This window comes from Gymnogyps californianus, chromosome 1 (genome assembly GCF_018139145.2).
Source record: "Gymnogyps californianus isolate 813 chromosome 1, ASM1813914v2, whole genome shotgun sequence".
NCBI lineage: Eukaryota > Metazoa > Chordata > Aves > Accipitriformes > Cathartidae > Gymnogyps > Gymnogyps californianus.
In genome coordinates, this window is record NC_059471.1 from 165,074,281 (window position 1) to 165,096,091 (window position 21,811).

Here is a 21,811-nt window from a genome sequence, read left to right on the forward strand (position 1 = left end):
AGCGCAGGCACGCTGCTCCCTCGGGGACGGGGAGCCAAAGGGGGTCCCACGGCCAGCAGGGCCAGGCCCAGCCTCGGCCTACGCGAGCGAGGGGAGCAGGGCAGTCCCAGGGCGGGCAGCCAGGGCAGCCGAGAGCCCAGGGGGACGAACAAGTGCCTGGTGAGGCGGCAGCTCTGAGGGCAACCACGAAGTCAGGCCAGGCCGGGCTGGGGTTCAGGCCCAGTGGTGACCAGGCAAGCAGGGTCAGACGCAGCCCAGTGACGGCCAAGCAGGGCCACGGGGAGGCCAAGGGCAGGCTGGGAAGGCAGCCTGCGGGCTGGGGTCTGGAGCAGCGAGGTCCATGGCCAGGCACAGGCACAGCTGAGAGCGAGCTGGAGACAGGGACACCATGACAGAGCTCAGGCAGGGCCTGGAGGCCTCTGCCTACGCCTCAGTGGGCCTCCTGAGCCCATGGGCTGGAGGCCCCGGGGACCTGGGGTGGGCCTGGAGGCCCCAGCTCAGCCTGCTCGGGGCTGATGTGTGTCACAGACAGGTTGTGGAGTCTCCATGCTTGGAGATGCTCCAAACTGGGCGTGGCCCTGTGCGACCTGCCCTGGCTGACCCTGCTTTGAGCAGGGCGGGGACGGACAAGATGGACGAGATGAGGCCCCTTCCAGCCTCAATGACGCTGTGCTTTCAAGGCACAAACGCCTCCGATGATCTGGAAATTTCACGCTGCAGGCCCGGTTTTATTCGGCTAGACCTCCTGCCTGCTTTAATGAGCTTTTTGCCCAAGTCTGACCTCATCTTAGCTGTAACTGTCGTCTTCCTTGGGCTGCATGCAACAGGCAAAACAACTGCAGACTGTAGCCAACATCTCCAGGCACAAAGATGGCAACAGCCTTCTCAGACACCAAGTCATGTTGTGAGGTGTGATGCCACCAGTGAAGAACGGCCATAGAGTTAGCCAAGCGAATCTTGATTTCCAACCCCCAGTTTGAGAAGAACCATCACGCTCCAGGTCTGGCTGGGCAGCAGGGGAAGCTGCCAGCTTTGGAGCTCCACCTGGCCCGCTCCCCATCTCTTCAAATGCAAGGAGAGCGCTAGCTAGGCATTACAACTTTGACAAGCCACTCTTCACAAATACGCCAAAGCACACCTGGCAAAACCACACTGAAATTATGTTCCACCTCCTCTCCAGGCAATCACCCTTCACACTGGTGAATGTTAACGGATGCGTGGGCTCTAAAACCAAAATGGCCTTTGGAAGATACCAAAGGGATCTTCAAACAGTAAATTGGACCCATTCTTCACATAATTGAGAACGAGACCTCTGCCAAGGAACAACACTACTGTAAACTCCCAAGAAAGGCCAAGGACGTAAGCAGCAGTAAGCTCCGTGGCGATGTGTGAGCAGATGAAATATGGCTGCTCAGCACTCCATTCAAAGACTGTGCAATACCTGAGCCCAGCACTTGCCCTGATGTTGGGGGGTGCAGGAGGAGAGACAGCTCCAGCGACAGAGAGCACTATACAGGACCAGACTGGTTCTGAACCTCCCTCCTCCTATCCGCCATCAGGTAGCTCTGCTAGGCATTATGTAGCTTCTGAACTCCAACACAAGCATTTCAAAAAGTCTGACTCGTGATCTCTCCTCTAGTTGGTAGCAGATATCTATCGCAAGGGAACACAATACATCCGAACGAACGCAATTATTTTTGTTCCTGGATGTCTTGCACTGGTCCCCCGCAGTGTGCGGGTGTCAGTGCCGGAAGCACCTGGTGAAAACACAAGGGTCTTTTCTCCATGCAGGAGACTTTCCTGGCACATCACTGCCCCAGCCACCCTCCACGTTTTGCAGCAACAGCTGAACAGACCACAGGACTCAAGTGCAAGGGAATATTTTCTTTTTATGAAAAAAAAAAAAAAAAAAAACAAAGAAAAAAAATAAAAGCACAACAACAAATGCTATACCGAAAGAATACTCTGGTTTCGCACCGGCCTTTCGAGTTTGAGCCATCTTATCACCATGCACTGTGCTGTCTCATGCATGCCTTCTCCAACCTCACCTTCTTCTAGAGAACCCGACGTGATCCCAGCAGCCTTCTAGCCATGTGCTACTCAAGACTCCCTAATGGAGGGAGTCCAGCTGCCACAATGGGTCAGCAGAGACGTATTTTTTAGTGCTGCCACTGATCCGGTCCCATAACAGCATTCTATTGCACAGTGGTTTGGCAAATGTATTTAACGTTTGTCAAGAGGCAAAAGCTACAATGAGGGACTGTGGTTTGCCTTCTCTCCCATGCAGTTTGTTCCTGCGGAGTTAATGCTGTTTTTGTCAAGTCTGTTGCTCTTTCTCTTCAGCACTGTCCAGGTTAAGACTTTTGAGCCAGTAAGGTTGTTAATTTAATCTTCCCATCCATAGAAGCAGTGAGGCAGGTCCCGCAGTCCATGGCCGTGCTCCAATCCACTGTGACAACAGGAGCTCGGTGTCCTCCCAGGGAAAGGCAGCTCTCCAGAACCTTTTCCTCACCATTTAACTAAAAGAAGGAAAGCATGAGATTTTAAGGAGGCAAGTTTCTGCAGTGAGGGCAGTGCACCCACAGGAGAAGCCAAAGCCAAAACTGCATATCCCTATCAGCATACATAATTAAGCAGAAAATCAGAGAGATGTTGAGATGTATGTAGCACACATGAGAAAGCAAGTTTCCAGTCTCACAACAGAAGCACATGTTCTCAAGCAGCTCAGCTGCAGTAACTGAAGAAGGCAGGCTAAGAGCACACACAGATGAGGAGCACATAAGCCTAAGCTATAGCTCATGTTAGTGCAGGTGCTCTGAATGCCTCAGATGCAAAGTAAAAATTCCATCTAATCTGCCTTGCAATGACTTATACTGATGGGTATTGACTCAAGAGGAGGCAGGCAAGGGGCATGCGATCAGTAACCACTTGTTAGTGCAGCACAGAAATTTGGGTATGTGGAACCATTCAGCCTTACCCTTCATTTCATTTCAGTACACAGTAAGAGGAGAGAATCAGGCTGGGACTAACATAGCAACAGCAAGCACACAAGGCAGATTAAAGACGAGCATCAGTCAACAATCACACATTTTGCATTGAACTGGCATGCATCAATATATTAAAAAAAAAATTAAAACTTTGTCCTAGGCACTTGGGCACTAAGGAAAACTGCTGCAGCTAAGCTTTAAGAACACGGAGCACACATACTCTAGCTACATACAGAGGGCAATTGCTTACAGAGAGTTCAAACGCTTGCTAAACAGCACACACTGCTAAAATGCACACTGTATGAAACTGAGCAGCAGCTTTCACAGAGCAGGGATGGACTTACCTTAAAAATGACTCCCCCAGTAGAAGAACACGTCAACATATAGTTGCCCTCAGAATCAAAAGCAAAAAGCCTTCCTCGTGGGAACTGGACTTGCTTGTAGCCACTGTACCCGGACAGAACAAAAGGACCTGTAGCTTCGCTGGGAAGATCATACTCAGACACCTTCAAGCCACTTCTGTGAATATTCCACTGAATAAACTAAAATGATAAAAAGAGATGACAAAAGCGCATAGTTAAATTGACTGGGATGAAAGTAGAGGGACCATTTGCTGTTTTTAAGCAAAGTGGCTATTCCTCACAAACAGAAGATGGTATTTTGACATCTATATCTAAGTGGCTATATTGATAAAACGCACGCTGCAAAGGCTGTAAGAGTGCCTACTATCCAGGCAAACATATGCCCTGCCTTCCACGAGCACTGCTACCTATATGTCCTTCCACATTGCATGCAGGATCCTGGTGGGAATTCACTTAACTCCCATCAGCCAAGGACCCTACACCTTCAGGCAGTCTCCCCCCCCAAGTCACACCTCTACTGCTGAAGACTGTGGAACTGCAGAAATTGAAGCCTTTGTTATAAGCAACAGGGAGCTGCTGACAAGGAAATTTATGCAAAGTCGTCAAGGATCTGCTCTCTGGTGAATCCCAGATCTCAAATGTGGTGATCTCAGGGGCACAGAAAGGTCATCTGCACATGGATTCCCTAGGAAGGGGATGTCACTGACAGTAGGATTTGCAGACAAGGTCAAGACAGCTCTAGCTGTTAATACGCTTTCCAGCCACTCTTTGCAGAGACTGCATGCAGTAGGGTGGTGCTGCACACCTAAGATTACAGTTAGCAGCCCGCAGATCCTCTGGATTCTGAGGGTATTTTTACTGCTATCCCCACCATATGGGGAAGACTCCAGAAGGGATCTCACTGCCAGCTGACCAGTAGAAGGTCACCCAGAGCCTACCTTGCCATCCTCGCCTATGCTGTAGACTGTGTTCTCATCATAGCTGAACTCAACGGAGTAGACTTCCCCATCATGTGCCTTCCAGCTCATGGCGCACTCATGCTGCTGCATATCTGAGGGGAGAACCAGTACTGAACACTCCTCGTACTCACACAGAGCTGAGGTGAAGAGAGAGGCCCTTTACATTCATAAGGTCTCTGTCCCAGCCCTCTAAACCAGCCTGGGGGAGTCCAATCCAATCCCAGCACCCTGTGCTTATTTTCCAGCATGTGGCTTTTACACTGGCCACAAAAATCACGGCCTGTAACTAGTCACCTCTTCCTCCAGCTTTACAGGGCTGCTCACATGCTCACTGTCAACTGCAAGCATTCTGCATCCAAGCCCCACAGCCACCTTTCTTCTCCTCCCCTTGCTATCCTGTCCACCCTCACAGCTGCTGCCAGCTCTGTCCTCCCACAGACCTGGGACTGCAGCCTCCAGCTCAGCACCTGGGCCAGAAGCAGATCCCTCATTCACAAAAGAGGCAAGCCCAAACTGCATTTATCACAAGGACAGGCAGAAGAGGACAAAACCTGAGAAACAGAGATTGCTCAAGGAAGAAAGACTGATGTGAAGCCCTTGCCTTCAACTGGAAGGTCACACAATTCTTTTCCTCACGACTCAGCCTCTGGCAGTGGTACTGCTATATGGCACAGCCAAGACCACATGGCTCAAGGGCAAGTTAACCCTACTCCTCAGCAGGATGGAAACAACAAATCCAGCAGCACTACCAGGGTCTCCAGCCAATGGCCCCCAGAGAAAGTTTATGGCAATTCACTCCTGAGAGCTATTGTGGAGGAGAGAAAGTAGCTTCCACCTTAGTGTTCAGGCATGTCCCACACTGCCACCTCACTGCCCAATTTCACAGAATCATAGAATCGTTTAGGTTGGAAAAGACCTTTAAGATCAAGTCCAACCGTAAACCTAATACTGCCAAGTCCACCCCTAAATCGTGTGGGGAACCACTTCCCTGGGCAGCCTCTTCCAGTGCTTGGTAACCCTTTCAGTGAAGACTTTTTTCCTAATTAATAGCCAATCTAAACCTCCCCTGGCGCAACTTGAGGCCCTTTCCTCTTGTCCTCTCCCTCGCTGCTTGGGAAAAGAGACTGACACCCACCTCGCTACAACCTCCTTTCAGGTGGTTGTAGAGAGCGATAAGGTCTCCCCTCAGCCTCCTTTTCTCCAGGCTGAACAACCCCAGTTCCCTCAGCCGCTCCTCACAGGACTCGTTCTCTAGACCCTTCCCCAGCTTCGTTGCTCTTCTTTGGACGCGCTCCAGCACCTCCATGTCTTTCTTGTAGTGAGGGGCCAAAAAATGAGCACAGCAGTCGAGGTGCGGCCTCACCAGTGCCGAGTACAAAGGGACAATCGCTTCCCTAGTTCTGCTGGCCACGCTATTTCTGATACAAGCCAGGATGCTATCGGCTGCCTTGGCCACCTGGCCACACTGCTGGTCATATTCAGCCGGCTGTCAACCAACACCCCCAGGTCCTTTTCTGCCATACCAAAGAGACGAACAATCCCATCTGCAGCCCCGGTGACCAGCAGGTTGCCATTGTGGTTGAAGGCTGTGCAGTTAATAGCAATGGGCTCAGGCTCCAGGGAGAACTGCAGCTGGAAGAGAAAGTCTGCATTAATGCTGAGAAACAGAGCTGGAGGTGCCAAGGAGCTGATCTCCAGGGGAGGGAGGAAAGATGGTATCTAGTAGCAAGAACTCCTCCAGTTTGGAACCCTACACCTCTCATGACTACAGACTTAAAGGCTGGCAGCTGCATTTTACTGTGACACTAAACCAACAATTCACCTCAGCCAAGCCACAGCTTTGTTGACCATGGCCTCAAGGCTGCAAAACCAGCTTCTGGCAGGCATGAGCTTGAGTATGTTGCTTTCTTCTACACGTCAGGGACAGCATTTCTTAAGGGCAAAGGTGAGGGATGGGACGAGGATTCCCTGCCAGAATCTGACCCATCTAAATCGAAACAATGGAGAAGATGACATGAGATGAAACCTCTGAAAGAAGCACTTCACTTAAACAGGGAGAGCAGGGGAAATAGCAAAGAAAATTCTTCAGTATAGCTCAACTGGAGAAACCTTGAGCAAAGCATCATTCAATCCACTTGGGACATTTCCAGTCACAAACTGTGCAGCCAGGATAGAAACAAGGCTATGGACTATTTTGAAGAATCCCTCAAAAAAACCAACACACCAACAAAACAAAAAAACCCACCCAAACTCAGCAGCTACTTACACTATTCATTTTTATCCTGCATGTGATAGAGGGGAAAGGAGGAAGGGGGAAAAAGAAGAGTATTGAAAAGAAAGTCAGCATAATTTAGAAAGAGGGCTCCTACACATTGAAACAGAAGACACTCATTCTCAGCAAGCAGACTGAGAAAGGAAAGAAACCCAGCAAGTACCTGCTGCTTCATCGTTTTAGTGTCCCACAGTAGCAGCTTCCCAGGAACTTGGTTCATGCTTTTGCCCCCAGAGCTGACTGCTGAGAAGTCCATGTGGGAGATGGGGCTCTGGGCTGCCGCAGAACAGACAAAGGAGGCACCACTTGGGCTGCAGGCAAGCGAGAGGATCCTGAAACACAGCAAACAGTCTGAATTGCCTCTCTCCAGCAGCTGCCTCAAGCACAACACTTGACTACAAGCTCACCCATTAAGACCCTGCAAGACAGGGTGCACTGTAAAGGAGGGCAGGATTCATGTGCTTAGACAGATTCTGAGTTTAACTGAGCAGTTTTACGCTGCTCAGACAGGGACTGCCCTCTGGATGAAGGCTAGATAGTCCTGCAGTTGCAGGAAAGCAGCAGGAATGTTGAGACTTCACCTACTTTTCACAGTCAAAAACAACAACATCTATATTTATATACAAAAATCAGTATTCCAGAGTTACCTGGGCATGTCTTCATCAATGCTGATTTCACAGAGATTCTTCTTTGCTTCTGTGTCATAAAGACGAACCGTCCCAACCCCACTGCCAAGCAACAGCTTGAAACCAGCAAGGAGGAGATGGAAGGAGTGTGAGTGAGGAGCACAATGATGCTGTCCAACAACCACCAACACCACAGAGTAAATTTTTTTCTATTTATGCATTCGGATTAAATTAGGGTACATCCTGTCTTTCTGTGCATATCATGCTGAGAAGGACTGCCCCAGAGCCACAGAAGTCAGCGTAAAAGCACTGCTTTCCAGTGAGAAAAAGATCTGATAGTCACCAAGGTGGAGTAAAAGCCACTTTCTAGAGTGTGGCTCAACATTATATGATGCAAAACGTATGTGGAGTCTCAATATCTAGGGGAGCAAGGAAAGAGTAACACAGAATTAACAATCTAAGTTTAAGAGAAAACCAAATAGAAGCCACCCCCTTTCATCCAGGGGAGAATGAAATCATTCAGAAGGGCTCACACATGCTTTATCAGTGGTACTACAATTTAAATCAAACGTAAAACCATGGAGGGATGCATTATCAGAGAAAATGAAGCAAGCCAGATCCTTCTCACTTCAGAGCCTGATTTGCTGCTGAATCCCTATATATTTCAGAAAGAAGAATCTTTCTGTCAGCAAGCAAGAAATAAACTCCACAAAGCAGAAGAAACATCAGAACAACTGCAGGGACAACTTCCTTTCTAAGAGCAAAAGAAAAGAAAGAGACAAGCTGTAGCACCAGCTCTTCACAGGTGGCATTTTGGGGTTAGCAGCAACACATCATCAGTGCCAGAATGTGAATAATATTCCCTCGGTTGCAGGCCTGCCTTCTCACACAGCCCTGTCTCTTCACCAAGGGAGGGCATGAAACACTAGCAACAGTTCTAGGACTCAGAAGAATGCATATAATTTAAGGCTCCTTTCTAGTAACAGAACTAGAGAAAAGTGCTATAGGAAACATTTCAACTGTCATGATATTTAAACAAGTCTCAAGCTCCTCATGTACACACCAACCCCCAATTCATAAGGCACCAGTATAAAACTGGCCACGGAGCCCTTTTCACATCTGCACAAGTAGAATGCCAACACCACACCCCTGCTCCTCAGCCCTGCTCTCCCTTCTCTGCTTCTGGCTCAGGGTGCGAGCAAAGCTCCACAGCTCCCTGCTGCAGGGTTCCCATGGGCTGTTGTACCAGGTTGCCTCTGCCTGCCTTTACAAGTGGCTGCCTGCTCTGCCTGAAGAGAGGCATTTCTCTTAAAGGAACTACTTCTATCCTGCAGCTGTACCCACACTGCAGCTTAGGAACTTCTGTCTCAGGGCAACCAGTGGCAAATTCCTTGCTCAATACACAGAGCACACTCCCCACTCTAGTTTTTCTTAGACCTTACAGGCTTCAGTTCCCCATGTCCCACTAAAGTAGAAACTAACTGTTGCCTTGATCTTATCCACAATGCAGCTGTCTAGAAGTTAATGTGCAACACATAGCAACACAGCCCCAAATTATCTGCTGTGACTCTCGAGCCTCCACACGCAGACTACTCACCAGCCGATCACGCTTCGTCGCCCATTCCAGAGACAGCAATGGAGATTTGGAAATGGATGAAGCTTTAGTTTGCATTATGGGGTTAAATGACCAGACTTTGATGACCCCATCCACATCCAAGCTGGCCACTCTCCGTCCAGAACAATCAACCCTATGTGCAGAAGGAAAATGAATGGCTATTTTTCTCCCTGAAGTTCTTAGATGCGAGTAGATACACCAGTAATCCTTCCTCTCCTGGCCACACACCAACCCCTTCTGCAGGAATCGGAACTTCCTTGCACCACTTCCTGTTCAGTCCACAATAACTGGCACAATGAAGCGCACCAAGCTCCACATGCAAAGCATAATGCCCTTAAGCAATACCATCTGCCTTCCCAGGGAGCTTCGTCTTGGCTGGCATCTCCCAATCACAAAACTCTCTGTCCATTCTCACTGCACAAGCTACAGGCTATTCTCAGTCACACCAACTCAACTGCCCTGCAACCGAGAGTACATGCACAATGTGCTGGACAGAACAGAGGCTGGGAGAAAGAGGCCAGACACAGCTGGTCCTCTACAGAAGCTTCTATGAGAAAGCCCTCTTCTGCCAGTCCATTACCTGCAGTACATGATGGATGAATGGTGCTCCCCATACTCCTCCTGGCTCAGGACAATGAAAGGCTGCTCCTGCCGGACCCCGACAGCCTCTGCACTGCTGGCAGGCATTTTGGTTGAAATCTCTGTTTGCTCAGCATGCAGCTCTGAGCATGGCTCTGTCTCAGCTGTGATATCTGTTTTCTTCTCAGCACTTTGGCCCTGAAGGAAGAAATCCTGTGTGAAATACAAGGAAGCAGCAGCTCCAGATCAAGCTCTTCAGCCACCCCAGCCTGCTGGGAGAAAAAACCAAGAAGCTGCACTGAAACAGAAGCATTGTCAGCTCAACACCCCTTCTACCAGGGACCTTTCTGAGCACAAGGATTATGTGTTGCACAGTTGCACCATTTAATATGGCCTCCTTGGTTGCAGAGTCCCTTATATCCCCCTCCATGTGCCCAGCCATACACTTTCCTGTACGAATTAAAGGCACCACAACACCTCTGTTTGGCATACCTCAGATGATATCAGAGGCCCATTTTGATGCCATTAGAGCACAGATTCACAAGCAAATCAACATATTTCAAGGAATTCTTGCATTCAGCAATGTAAGTTAACTCTGTATAATATGCAGTTCAGTAAACCTGCACAAAACCTCTTGGATGGTGAGCCCCAGTGGATGGATTATCCTTGTCTGCCAGAGATTTAGTCTGCGCACACTGGGGCAACCACTGCAGCCAACTGACTGATGACAATGGTAGAGTCGACACATGAGTCCAAAAGCTTAAAACCCAATTTGATGAGGCAGACAGAACAAATGGAGTTTTAGGAGGTGAAGATATCTGAATGAGACAAGATCTGCACTACAGCACACAGAAGTGTTTGAAAGCAGCTTAGTTTTCCCTTGCCACCAGAAGCTGAACAAGAAGCAGATACAGCACATAAGCCAGTAAAACTGCAAGCATTCCTTTGCTAAACCATCCTCTGAAGATGAAATGCCCCAAAATGGTATTGATGTTGATGGTTTTGAATCCCTGTTCCCTAACACATCCTTGCCTTATTTACAGTAGCTTCACATCTTGAGCAATGGGTCAAACGCTGCATAATCAAATAATCTGAAATCACAAAGCTGGAAAAGATTGGGAAATAAATCCAAGAACACCTCTCTGTGTTAGTGTGGGGAGATACCAACCAAAGAATGACACTCATGTGAAAGAAACAGTGCTGCCTTTCAGTTTCCTTTTTGCTCATATGCGTTGAGAACAACAGAAAGCTAAGTAGTATCAGCTTTCCCAAGAGCACCAGAAGCAACTTTCACAAAGCCAGGAAAACACTGTCTTAGCCTGGAACATCACAGAAAAAGGAAAGTCAAAGGATACTTATTGGGAAACTGGGCTTTGCAATTTTCTGACCAATGTTGAATTAAAATGTTTTAGATGAGCCATGAATAAAAAAGTTCTCTCATAGCCTTGAATGCTCAGTGGTGGAGTAACATCTCCTCTCTAAAGCACTGCTCCCCCACGCAGAACAGCCACACATACTGGCCGACAGGCAACAGTCCCTCAGCACTGTCTCTCCCCCACGGCAGCGTCTCATACAGCCAAAACAAACATGGCTGAGATGCTGCCATCATTCCTCCTGTGCTCTGTATCCTTTGACCACATGGCTGCTGAAAGCCAGACAATACACAGGTGAACAGAAGTAGTCCACTGACCTTCAGCGGTTAAAATTCAGAACACAGTTTTATTATTTCATTAGAACGCAGGGCACACCCCCAGGCAAAACTGCAACATATAGTGCAAAAAAACTCCAAAAAGCAAACATTGCTACGAAGGATATTTCCACTCCTATCCAGGAAAACTTTCTATCAATTTTTATCTGTACCACACAGAGCCTGCACAAACCAGCATAAGAACCCACAGGAGAGAACTCACTTGGGGAGGATGGGCGAGCCAAGCCCATTGTCACTAAGGAATGGGGATTATAACAAGGTACTGGAACATAACCGTTAAGGTGGATGACACATACCCTCCCCAAGACCAGGCTGTTGAAAAGATCATGACAAAAGACAACTCTTCTTCCGTTTGAAATGTCAATACTGATTCCCTTCCAGGGACACAGAAATAAACAGAGTGTGGAAGGAGTTGATTAACTACAGAGATTAACCTTTGATACAGTTAGATCTGAATAGCAATTCAGAAGCTTAACAGGAACACCTGCACTTGTTTTACCACCTAGCACAACAAACTACAGAAATACCAGCCCTCCACTTTCCAGCCTTGCAGTGTTGCCCAGTACCTGGAAGGTCCCTTTCGACAGCAGTTCCTTCCTTTCCTTCCCATGCTCTTGCAAGCGCTTCTGCCGCTGCTGCAGGGAACTTGACTCGCCTGCTACTAACCCACTGAAGTGGCTCTTCCCGTCCTTACAGCTTGCTGCTCCTTCTTTTCCTTTGGCACTCTGGAAGGCAGAGGAATGATTTGGCAAAGTTACACTTGTGCTATGCCGCAGAACAAAGAAGAAAAGAGGAGGCAAAGAAACCAAGCACCTGCAAGGGCTCCACAAACCCCCAGACAACAGCAGCCATTCCTGTGCTGCATTCAGACCCAGCATACACTTGCAAGGAAGGAAAGGACATTTCATTTTTTTCAGGTAGAAGCAAAAGCTTGGAGCAGTGCTGTGCTGCAAGTCAACTCCTTGGATGCTGAGGACCTTTCAAACAACACAGTTGAGAATTACCTGGTGATTTGTTGGTTCTTTCTTCCCTAGCAGCATACTGCCAGTCTGCGTTGGAGAAGCCCCACTTGGATGGGCTGGTCTGGAAGGGCCCTTTTTACTTTGGGAGAGAAAAGAGGACAGAAAGCCTCCCCGGGACTGAAGAGAATGTGCAGTACTCCTCTGGCTGCAGGTCATATCACTAATTAAAAAAACCAAACAAACAAAAAAACCACCAAACAGAATATGAAAGTGTAGCCAGACAACCTGATCAAAGACCACCCAACAAGCAAAGTGCCAGCTGTTTGAACCACCGGAGGACAGATGATCCTTTCCAAGCCGATGGACCAGTATGCATTAAAAAACTGTTTTAAAACATCCTGTTAGTGCCTGGAGCAGATCATTATAATTACTGTAACCAAAGCTCACTTCTCAGAGATGCCACTGAGACAGTGGGCTGAACTGTTGCTGAATCCCCTGTAGGGCCACCTCAAACTCCTTCCACTCCATCTGGTTAGTTTAGAAAGATCCTAAGGGAAAGGCAGGGGAATCCAGATTTCCAAAGAACCTGTTTCAGCTGGGATTCCCAATTCAAGGCATAAAACAGACCTACTTTGAGAGGCATTCAGTATCCAGTGTTTCACTGAACACCCTTAGACATTCAGCAAGTCATGTTCAGCAATTTTAAAGCACAGGCCCTCAGTATCTCAAAAACTGGACCCAAAGAAAATAAGAAAGTTTAGGTCCATTTCTATGATTACACACACCTCCCTTCTCAGCCCACAATGCCAAGAGCAGCAGCTGCTTCCCAGGACATAACTGTCTGACTTCACTCTGCTACAGCTTCCTCTGAGAGCAGAGCAGCACCCAGGGGAAGGGGAATACAATCATCTTCATTGTGTCTATCCTCTCTTCTAAGAAGCAACTGTTCTACCAAAGTTGGGCTTTGAGTTGAGCAGAGACATGGAAAAGGCAACCAGAACTGGCCCCCAGACTAAGAGACAAGTTGCACACAGAAGAAATGCCACTTCTTAGGCAAGTTTTTCAAATACAAATGGACAAAAATGAATATGGGAATAAGTTATCCCATCCCTCACGTCTCTCTCCCCCATGTGTGCAGATGAACATCAGGGCTTTCCACACAGAGTAGCTGAACAAAAAAATCCAAAAATCTCAAATTCAACTCTGTAGCCTGTCCTGTGCAGAGAGTGCAGAGCAGTTATCAAGATAGTTCACCAGACACTTAAGTCTATTTAATCAGACAACTTTTAGACTAAAACAAAGACTTTGTGTGGGGTCTCTGCTACAACTTCTATTTGTCATTGTCAGCAGGATAATCTGATCAATCTCCCTCCTGTCTGAATAAAAGTGAAAGAAGCACATGAGAAAGTCAAAGCCCCAGCAGTGTTATTAATACCTTGTGGCTAAGCTACATTTGCTTTCAGATCCTTTTAAAGCAAGGGAAAAAAACCTCAATAACACAATGAATTCAAACACACAGAGTTGCTTTGCATGACTGTGTACTGGGGGCAAAATAAGAGTTTAAGTAACAATTAAACAAGCTGTATCACTCTGTATGTTGCCTAATTTCCACAGACAGGAATACAGTAGATGTAGCCATAAAACACACTTTAACTGCAGTAAGTTTAAGGGGAATTCTGTGCATAACTGAGCCTCGCAGAGAAACTCCTTTTCCCTTGACTTTGCAAAAGCAAGAAAGCATCTCTGCGTAACAATGACCCCTTTGGGCCATACAGTAACAGTGTCTACAAAACAATACAGGGCACTCACCTACTGCACCACAGGCACTAAAATAGGAGTCAAGAGACAATCCACTTCATTTGAGCAATACTGCAGGGTATTGCACCGCTACCAGTGCCCTGCCTGCCCAGAACGCCTTGGTGCAATGCTGAGAGCAGAGCAGAATCACTTCCATGCGTGCTTGGGCTCTCACTGATTGGCAAGAATCTCTCTCCAAAATGGCAGGAGAGATGCCCATCATGAATTCTGCCATTAAACCCACTTAGGTCACCAGAATTTCTGCCTGGATGTCTTTCTGCATTGATTCCCAGGGCAGGGGACAAGGAAGTGACCCTCCAGGAGCCTCCCTGACCCCATAAAAGCAGCAGAGCCTGTCCCCAGCTTCTCCCCTGCAGGCACTCACAGCTCAGAGTCCCCTAGTCGATCCATGTTGGCCACATATGCAGGCAACTTGTGATGCGCAACTGCTTGTTCCACCTCCAGTTCCTCTTTCTTCATGCGGGAGGATTCAGCCTGCAAAGCAAACAGCTACAACAAGAGAAGAGAGCCAAGTAAGCAGAGGGTCACTGACATTCACCTCCTTCCCACTTGCTGAAGTTGTTTACCCCTTTTATTTCAACAGCCCTAGAAGGGTGGGGGGGGAAGAAAGTCACTCTGACTGGCTGAGCACCACATTAGTCCAAGTAGTCAAAACAATCAGTACCTTACACACATGAAACTGGAGCCTACTTAAAACCCTTCACTCCTCTCCTTGGGCTGTTGCTGTAGGGACATTAATGGTGCTGGGAAACAAGAGCCAGGCAGGGCAGAGCTGATCAGCCACTCCATGCAGGCAGTTCAAGGCCAGGGAAATGCATGTGACTGGCAATAGTGATGTATGGGCACTGAGCCTACAAGTTAATCTTCTTCCCACAGCCAAGGGTTTGGTGAGCTGTCAGGGTGCACCGAGGCCAACGCCACCAGGTCACCCTGAAATCCAGCTCCACACCCTGCCCAGCTCCCTCCCAAGCATGACAATGAGATTTATCTCTACATTATGGAGAAAGAGACATTTTTCTTTTTCCCCCTTAGCAGAGAGGAACCTCAGGATGCAGCTTTATGTGACGCATGTGGTTTATGCCTGTGACTCTTGTTCACATGAAGAGTTCCTCAGGCTTTTCTGTTTCCATACATTTGTTTTTCAGCTATAATTCTTCTTCCTTTTATCATAGTATTTAAGGAAAGAAATTACAAGAAAAAGGAGCTTTAGAAATCCAGCTTGCTATTCATGTGTTTGCATTGTTTCAACAGTGAAATCAGAATCACTACTTAATTTCAACTAGCATCGAATTCAATGTTTATTCACACCATCTTTTATTTAAACCTGTATTCTATAGGTAGCTGCTTCCTTTTCTGACCCAAGCAGTTCTCCAAAAAGTAAAGTCTAGTGTTACCTCTGCCTGTTTGCCAGAGAACAATTATCCAGTTTGTAAGTGATATCAATCAACATACCACAAACAAAAAACAGCTTTAATTTGACTAAAAGCACAGAATACAAAGTTGGAGGGGAAAAAAGAGTTCTATTTCAAAACATACCTTATCCTGCTGTCCCTATTCACTGACCATCTTTGCAGAACCCTCCTGTCAAAGTTTGCCTGATCCACTGACTCCATACAGTACACAGTGACAAACCTCGCTTTTCTTTCGCAAAAAAGCCTCCTTTTTGAAATCAATTATTCTATTTTACTTCAACATTTTTAGGAAAAATGGACAGTGTTGATCAACTACCAAAACAGCTGAAACAGGAAGCACAACATACAACATTTTGTTACACAGAAGGTAAAGCACTAAACTTACTTTACTGAAGTATTCATACAGAGTGAGCTTTTACTTGGTATGTTTGAGGAAGTGAAACTAAAGTCCTGCTTACACAAATAAGGCTTCCCACTTGTACCTGATCATCCACATGTGATCTGTAGTTTAGAAAGTTCTTTAACTGTAGATTTCCCAAATCTGACAGGAAATTATAACGTGAGTCGGTCCTTTCCCAGTATATATTCTTACGCCCTGTCTCTAAGCATCTGCTGGCAATACTGTCAAAAACAAGACATGGAGCCGGGTGACATTTTGTCTGAACCGGTCAGCCCTTCTTACTGTTTACTGTAAGGTCTAGAGTTGGGAAACAGACATTCACAACATTTCCATTAGTTGATCTAAATTGCTTTAAGTGCACTTCAACCATGAAGTGGCCATTTCAGAAGTAATGGTTTCTGCCTCTTTGCCAGAAGTTATTGTCTGTTTCTATTGCTCCATCAGCTAAAATGTGGAAGTGACTGAATACTATTCACAAGTTTCCATGCAAAGTCAGCCATATATGCCCTTATCCTGCCACTAGTTTCAGCTAGTCTTCACTTTGCAGTGTAGCAGGAAAGGAGTTTACACAGTATCCAGCCACCTGCAGATAGCACAAGGAGAGGGACAGTCACCTCCAGCAGAGGGACAGTAATACCCTAAACAGACATTTCACAATACGATCACAACCCTAAGTTTGCCAGAGACAGTTGAAAGATAAACAAAAATAACAAAGGACTTATAGAAGAATCTGCCTTGGAATAACCACACTGAAGTTACAACTTTCTTGAATGGATGGAACCAGTTTTACAAAAGTCACAGCCTCATACAGTCAGCAACTAAAGAGTGACTTCAGTTCTGACCTTATGCCGCAACGATTCATTTTCTTCTTGTATGAGACTGCTCCTGAGACATTCAGCTTCAAAGTTCAAAATGACTGGAACTGGTGAGGAATGTTAAAGAAAACCACGGCAAGAACTTTTGTGCACCTGGCTTAATTCTAAAAGCCAGCACTCCATACCAGCCATTTGCCTGTAAGACAGCAAAGCTGCCCAGTGCATACTACTAGGAAGAAGTATGTGCAAGGCCAGAAGACTAGTAACCTTAGTTACCTAAGCCAACTTTGTACTTTCTTTGTACTTTATTGTTGCACAAACTATTTCACATAGGCTTTGCAAGGATTTTTAGATTCTTCCTTTTTAAATGTCAGAAGTAGAGGACAAGACAGGTTATGTTACTGCATTAGTGTACACTGAAGAAACAGTTCAAGATGAGCTGTATTCCAGCTGCAGTGTAAACCTGCTCATCAGCAAACAAACAAGGTCAGAACTCTGTAGTGTGGGACAAAAGCTGTTATTTCTGCCAACGTTGAACTGCCCTATTACAGCGAGCTGTCACTAGACAATGTTGTGGACATACGTACCCAGAGAAGGGTCTAACAGGAGATGCTAGTTCAGTTACAGACTATGACCCAAGGTCGCATGCCTGTTTTGTACTATGCGTACTATGCCAAGCAAAGAGGAAAAGCATTTCAGAACAAGATGTGCACAAGATTTCTAGTTACTAGCATAGGGATGAGTTCAGCATTAGCAACAACCACAACTGCTTGTGCCCAGGGAATATAATGTATCATCAGATAATTGAACAATAACTATTTCAACATCCTCTGGTAAACACCAGCTTCCTATTAAGTCTTGGCTCTAAACAATCACCTGAAAACAGCAAGTTCTGTAATACTGCATTCTTGGCAGCACGGTTAATAGTAAGCATAACACCAGGGCAAGGTAGATTTAACTATTAGTTGCAAAAAAGGATATGCATGCACTGAAATAACACGCTCAGGAAGTTGTGCAGAGACACGATAAACGTATCTGCCCACTGGCGCGAGAAATAGGTGGCGAAGGTGGGGTTGCAGTCTGGGGCAGGGAGGAAGGGCAGGACAAACCAATCCTTCCACTCCGCCTGGTTCTGGAGCTCGGAGGCCTGCTTGAGGAAAAACTCCTGCGCCTTGTCATTACGGCCAGTCTGAAACACAGCAAGAAGAACAGGGCTCATGCTTCCATTAATGCCACCACATGGGTTCTAGGAATATTTGCTCTGTGTTATGAACACACTAACAACTACTTTCACCACCCAACAGAGCAAGTGGTTAGTTAACAGATTCATCAGGGAACAAAAGAATCTCAAATACACTAGGAGAAGCTCACAAATGCACTTAACCCGACCTTCTTTCTAGCCATCACAGCCTTGTTTAAAGGCTGAGGCAAATCGAACTAATCACGTATGCTGATTTCCAGCTAAACCAGTGCAGTTTGTACACTGACATAAGACGTGAGCATTCGTATACAGCACCAAAGTATACTTCAAATTACTCAAGTCTACAGCAGATGTAGCCTGAAAAGGTTTCCATCTGATACATTATTCAGACAGGACAGTCACGCCTCAGGGTAAGCACAGGGCAAAACAAAACATGAAAAAACACACTTCCAGAAACGTGCATTAGATTTTGACTCCTCCACCACCCCCCATCATTAAAGATTTTCAGTCAGGGAATCAAATCAAGGAGGAAACATTTATTCTAAATGGTAAGAAATGAAACATGAATTCCTGACAGGTATTTGTCTATTCTGTTTGCCAAAGCCCACCCTGTGTAATATATTCCATTGACTTTCCTAGGGTTTCAACAAGATAATCTCTGCTCCGTTTTAAGCTCATTATTTTCTGTTCTATTCAAAGCAAACAAAAAAACATTCACTCATTTTCTCTCCCACATTACCTTGTGCAGATTTGAAGCCCACTTCTCCCCTCTCTTATAAACTAAAACTCAACTCCAAGTCACTTTTTTTTCTTCTGGACCCTCCAACTCCCTTGATGCTTTAAAAACTGTGGTGCCTGGAAGGACTGGCTGAGTCCTGCCAGCAGATTAGAGTGGAAGGAATACAGACAATCCTGCCTGTTGATCCCCAGCACTGCAGTAAGGCCCCTCCCTGCACTGCTGCTGCCTACTCAATCATTCCTCATTCTGCATCGGAGCAGTTGACTGCTCCTACCTACATACAGGTGCTTGGGGCTTTTTTCTGCCTGTTTCTTCAACTTATGAACATTGCTTTGAGCACTGTTCTTGTCCTCCTCTGTTCTCATGGCAATGCCCCACAAGGAGGTGTTTACGAACCTTGTGATCTCTCCCGGTATCCAAGTTATTAAACGAGACTGAGCAGGACTGAGCTAGCAGTACAGCCATCCTGAGGGGGCCCTGCCTTCATGTCTGAGTATGAATATCTTGCTCCCAGCTAACCGTATTTCCCTCTTGCCTGAGCTTCCCTATCCTGCTTACAAGCTTGTCATGTGAGTCTGCATCAAACTCCTTACTACACTCCTGACACATGACACATGAATTGCTTGTCCTTTACCCACCAGGCCTGTCAGAGGCTCACAAGGGTATTTCATTGCTCTGGTTTCAGAGACCAGGATCTTTTTAAAACAGAAGCCTAAAAATCAAACATTACCTGAACAGTATGGACAAGGTAGTATCGGAATAAGCTGGTTTTCAGCTTGTTCACTGTTGGCCGGTACACATCTTCCAAACGGCTGAAAAGGCGTCGGTCCAGATAACTCCAGTAATCCCGCAGGGCAGCCAGATCGTAGCTCTGAACAAACTGCTGCAGCTGGTCCACTATCTTATCCACCTAAAGAGGGCAAAATGGGGAAGACTGCAGTCACATGAGGGCTCTTCCGGCACAAGAGACTTTCTGTAACTCAATGCTGAGAAGCTTTAACTGCGCAAATAATACTACAATCCAGCACTTATGCATTAGCTATTTTCCTAATCCTGGAAACACTCTGCATTCTGCATTAGCATTCTTCCACTCTGCAGCACCTTTCAAATAAAAAAAGAAAGAAACATGAAAGAACATAGCCAAACAGATTTTGGCAAAAAGATCACATTTTGTTAAAACACAGCTGATGGGGTTTTTTGCAAGTAAGCAAAACTTTCCACTTCTTTTAAAAGCCAGTTGATAATGAAGAAACAGGAATAATGTGATTAAATGTTGAAAACTCAAGTGCAGCACCTGGAAAATAGTATTATTTTAGACTAAAAGGAAAAAAATGTATTTAGCCAACAGAAAGAGGAAGAAAGATCCATTGTACTGCAATCTTTGAAGTACCTTTAACTTTAATAACATCATCTACTAACAAGGCAAGCATAAAAGTTTGCAACAGAATTTTTTTGTCATTATGTGTCTTTGAAAAATCATTTCTGCAATATGAATAAGGCAGAATGGTGGTATGGGAATTGATTTTTTCTTCAGTGATTTCTGATGGCCAAGACAAGCATCAGAAAAAAAAAATCTGCACCCTATACAAAATTCAACTACCAAAGTTGTTTAATATGTGGTTTGCTCCCCCCTCATCAGTTAATGTCTTAGGACATCATCCAGCCTCTAACTCTGTGGCTTCCTACAGATAAAGGAAACTGAAGTCTGCGACCCCAGCAGTCCGTTCTTGGACAACGTAATTCCAATTAAATCAACTGTTTGCCGACCTGCAAACATGAGCAAAGTGCTGGTGTTTTAAAAATAAAAGCAACATGCTTTATGAATGATAAAGGTAGTGGTTGTACTGCTGGTTAAAGAACAATCTGACCATTCAAAACACTACATTCAGTGCCCAGAACTGCTGCTACAGGAACATGAAGCTCGCACAAAGGACTGAAACTGTATTTTCAAGGCTGGCAAATTCTGTGCCAATTTCCACGCATCTAGCAAGGTAGCTGGTGCTTAAGACATCCAAACTAAGGAGCAGACCTGTAAAGCCGCTGGATAAAAATCTCATGACTGAGAAAAATCCAGGCAAAGAGATGCCCTACTGCCGCTGCCCTCTCGTACATGCGTCTCCTCCGTTCCTCTCGGCACGAAGCTGAGAATCCTCTGGTCGTTTACAGGTCGGACGCAGGGTCCACAGACGGCCGTTTTGGACGGGCCGAGCAGACCGCCGGCGCCGGGCGGCTGGCCGGGAACTGCAGCCCCTGGCTGGGAGCCTGTCGCCCACCGCCGCTGCCTGGCGCTAACGCTGCTTCGGAGCCAAGCAGGAGAAGAGCCTTCAACCGGCTAAAGCCCCCCGGGCCGGGAGGCTGCGCGTACATAAACGGCGGCAGGGCCGGGCGGCGACCCCCCCCACCGGGATGCTAGGGGTCCCGCCTGCGCGGCCGGTCGGGCCCCGGCGCCCAACCCAGCTCGGGCGGGGCGGGAGCAACCGCCCCTGAGGCGAGCTGCTTCCGCGGCGAGGCGCGGGAGCTCCGAGAGCTGCCCCGCCGCCGCCCGACCCGCTCCCCTCGCCCAGCCCCGGGAGCGGGTGCGCGGAGGGGCGCCCGCGGCCTGCGTCCTCTCCGGGGGGCACCCGCGCCCAGCCGGGAAGGGGGATGCGGCCGCCACTCACCCGGAAGCCCTTCTCCCGGTCCGCCTTGATCTCCGCGTCCAGCTGCTTCAGGGCGGCGGTGAAGCCGCGGAAGAGCAGATACTCCCGCACCAGCTCATCCGTCCGCTCCGCCGCCGCCGCCATGGGAGCCCCACGGCGCCGCCGGCTCCGCCCGCCCACGGGAGGGGAGAGCCCGGCCCCGAGCGAAATGGCCCAGCCCAGCACCAGAAGGACTACAGCCCCCAGCGTGCCTTGCCGCGTCTGCCCAGCGCAAGGCACGCCGGGGCTTGTAGTCCCCGCCGTTGCACATGCGCACGGCCCTCCCGCCCGCCTTTTGCCGCCTTTTGCCGCCTTTTGCCCGCCTCTTCGTTGCCCCCCTCCCCGCCGGCGCCTACAGCCCGCGTTTTTTCCGCCTTCTTATTGGCCGCCGCCGGGCGCCGGCTGCGTCCCGATTGGCCCTCCGCCACGTGCGGCTCATGTTGCTGGGCGCGGGCGAGCAGAGGCGCGGCGGCGGCGGCGGCTATGGGAGGGGGCCGGGCGGGGCGGGGCGGGGCCGGGCCGGGCCGGGCAGGGTGGGAGCGGGTCGATCGGTCGATGCTCGGAGGCGCCTGGCGTGGGCCCCCACGGGCTTCCCCCGGCCGGCCTTTCCCCTCCCGGCTGCAGACGAAACAGCAGGGGCAGGCGTTCTTACGTCTAGGCCGTACTCGCGGTCGGTAA

The 21,811-nt window shown here is 47.8% G+C and overlaps 1 protein-coding gene across 1 annotated transcript; it reads right to left on the reverse strand.

Annotated features, from left to right (window-relative positions):
- Positions 1 to 1,937: 1,937 nt before the first annotated feature.
- WDR91 (WD repeat domain 91) lies at positions 1,938 to 21,238 on the reverse strand. Its single transcript, XM_050914943.1, has 15 exons — positions 21,116 to 21,238; positions 19,186 to 19,365; positions 17,497 to 17,704; positions 16,543 to 16,625; positions 14,253 to 14,377; positions 12,113 to 12,290; positions 11,675 to 11,833; positions 9,402 to 9,598; positions 8,804 to 8,954; positions 7,228 to 7,322; positions 6,744 to 6,912; positions 5,832 to 5,940; positions 4,288 to 4,400; positions 3,332 to 3,529; positions 1,938 to 2,519 (listed from the first exon to the last, which is right to left on the reverse strand). Exons 1-15 carry the CDS (start codon positions 21,236 to 21,238, stop codon positions 2,355 to 2,357), a joined length of 2,253 nt encoding a protein of 750 aa, XP_050770900.1. The 3' UTR covers positions 1,938 to 2,354.
- Between the last annotated feature and the right edge of the window lie 573 nt (positions 21,239 to 21,811).

Bases quoted from the DNA above. Each gene is read 5' to 3' on its own strand.
- WDR91 (XM_050914943.1), bottom strand. From the start codon at position 21,238: ATGGCGGCGGCGGCGGAGCGGACGGATGAGCTGGTGCGGGAGTATCTG. The intron at 14,378-16,542 runs GTCAGAACTGAA...CTCTTGTTGTAG, and splicing joins ATGAATCGTTGCGGCATAAG to CTGTTTGCTTTGCAGGCTGA. The intron at 6,913-7,227 runs GTAACTCTGGAA...GCTGTGTTTCAG, and splicing joins ATTGATGAAGACATGCCCAG to GATCCTCTCGCTTGCCTGCA.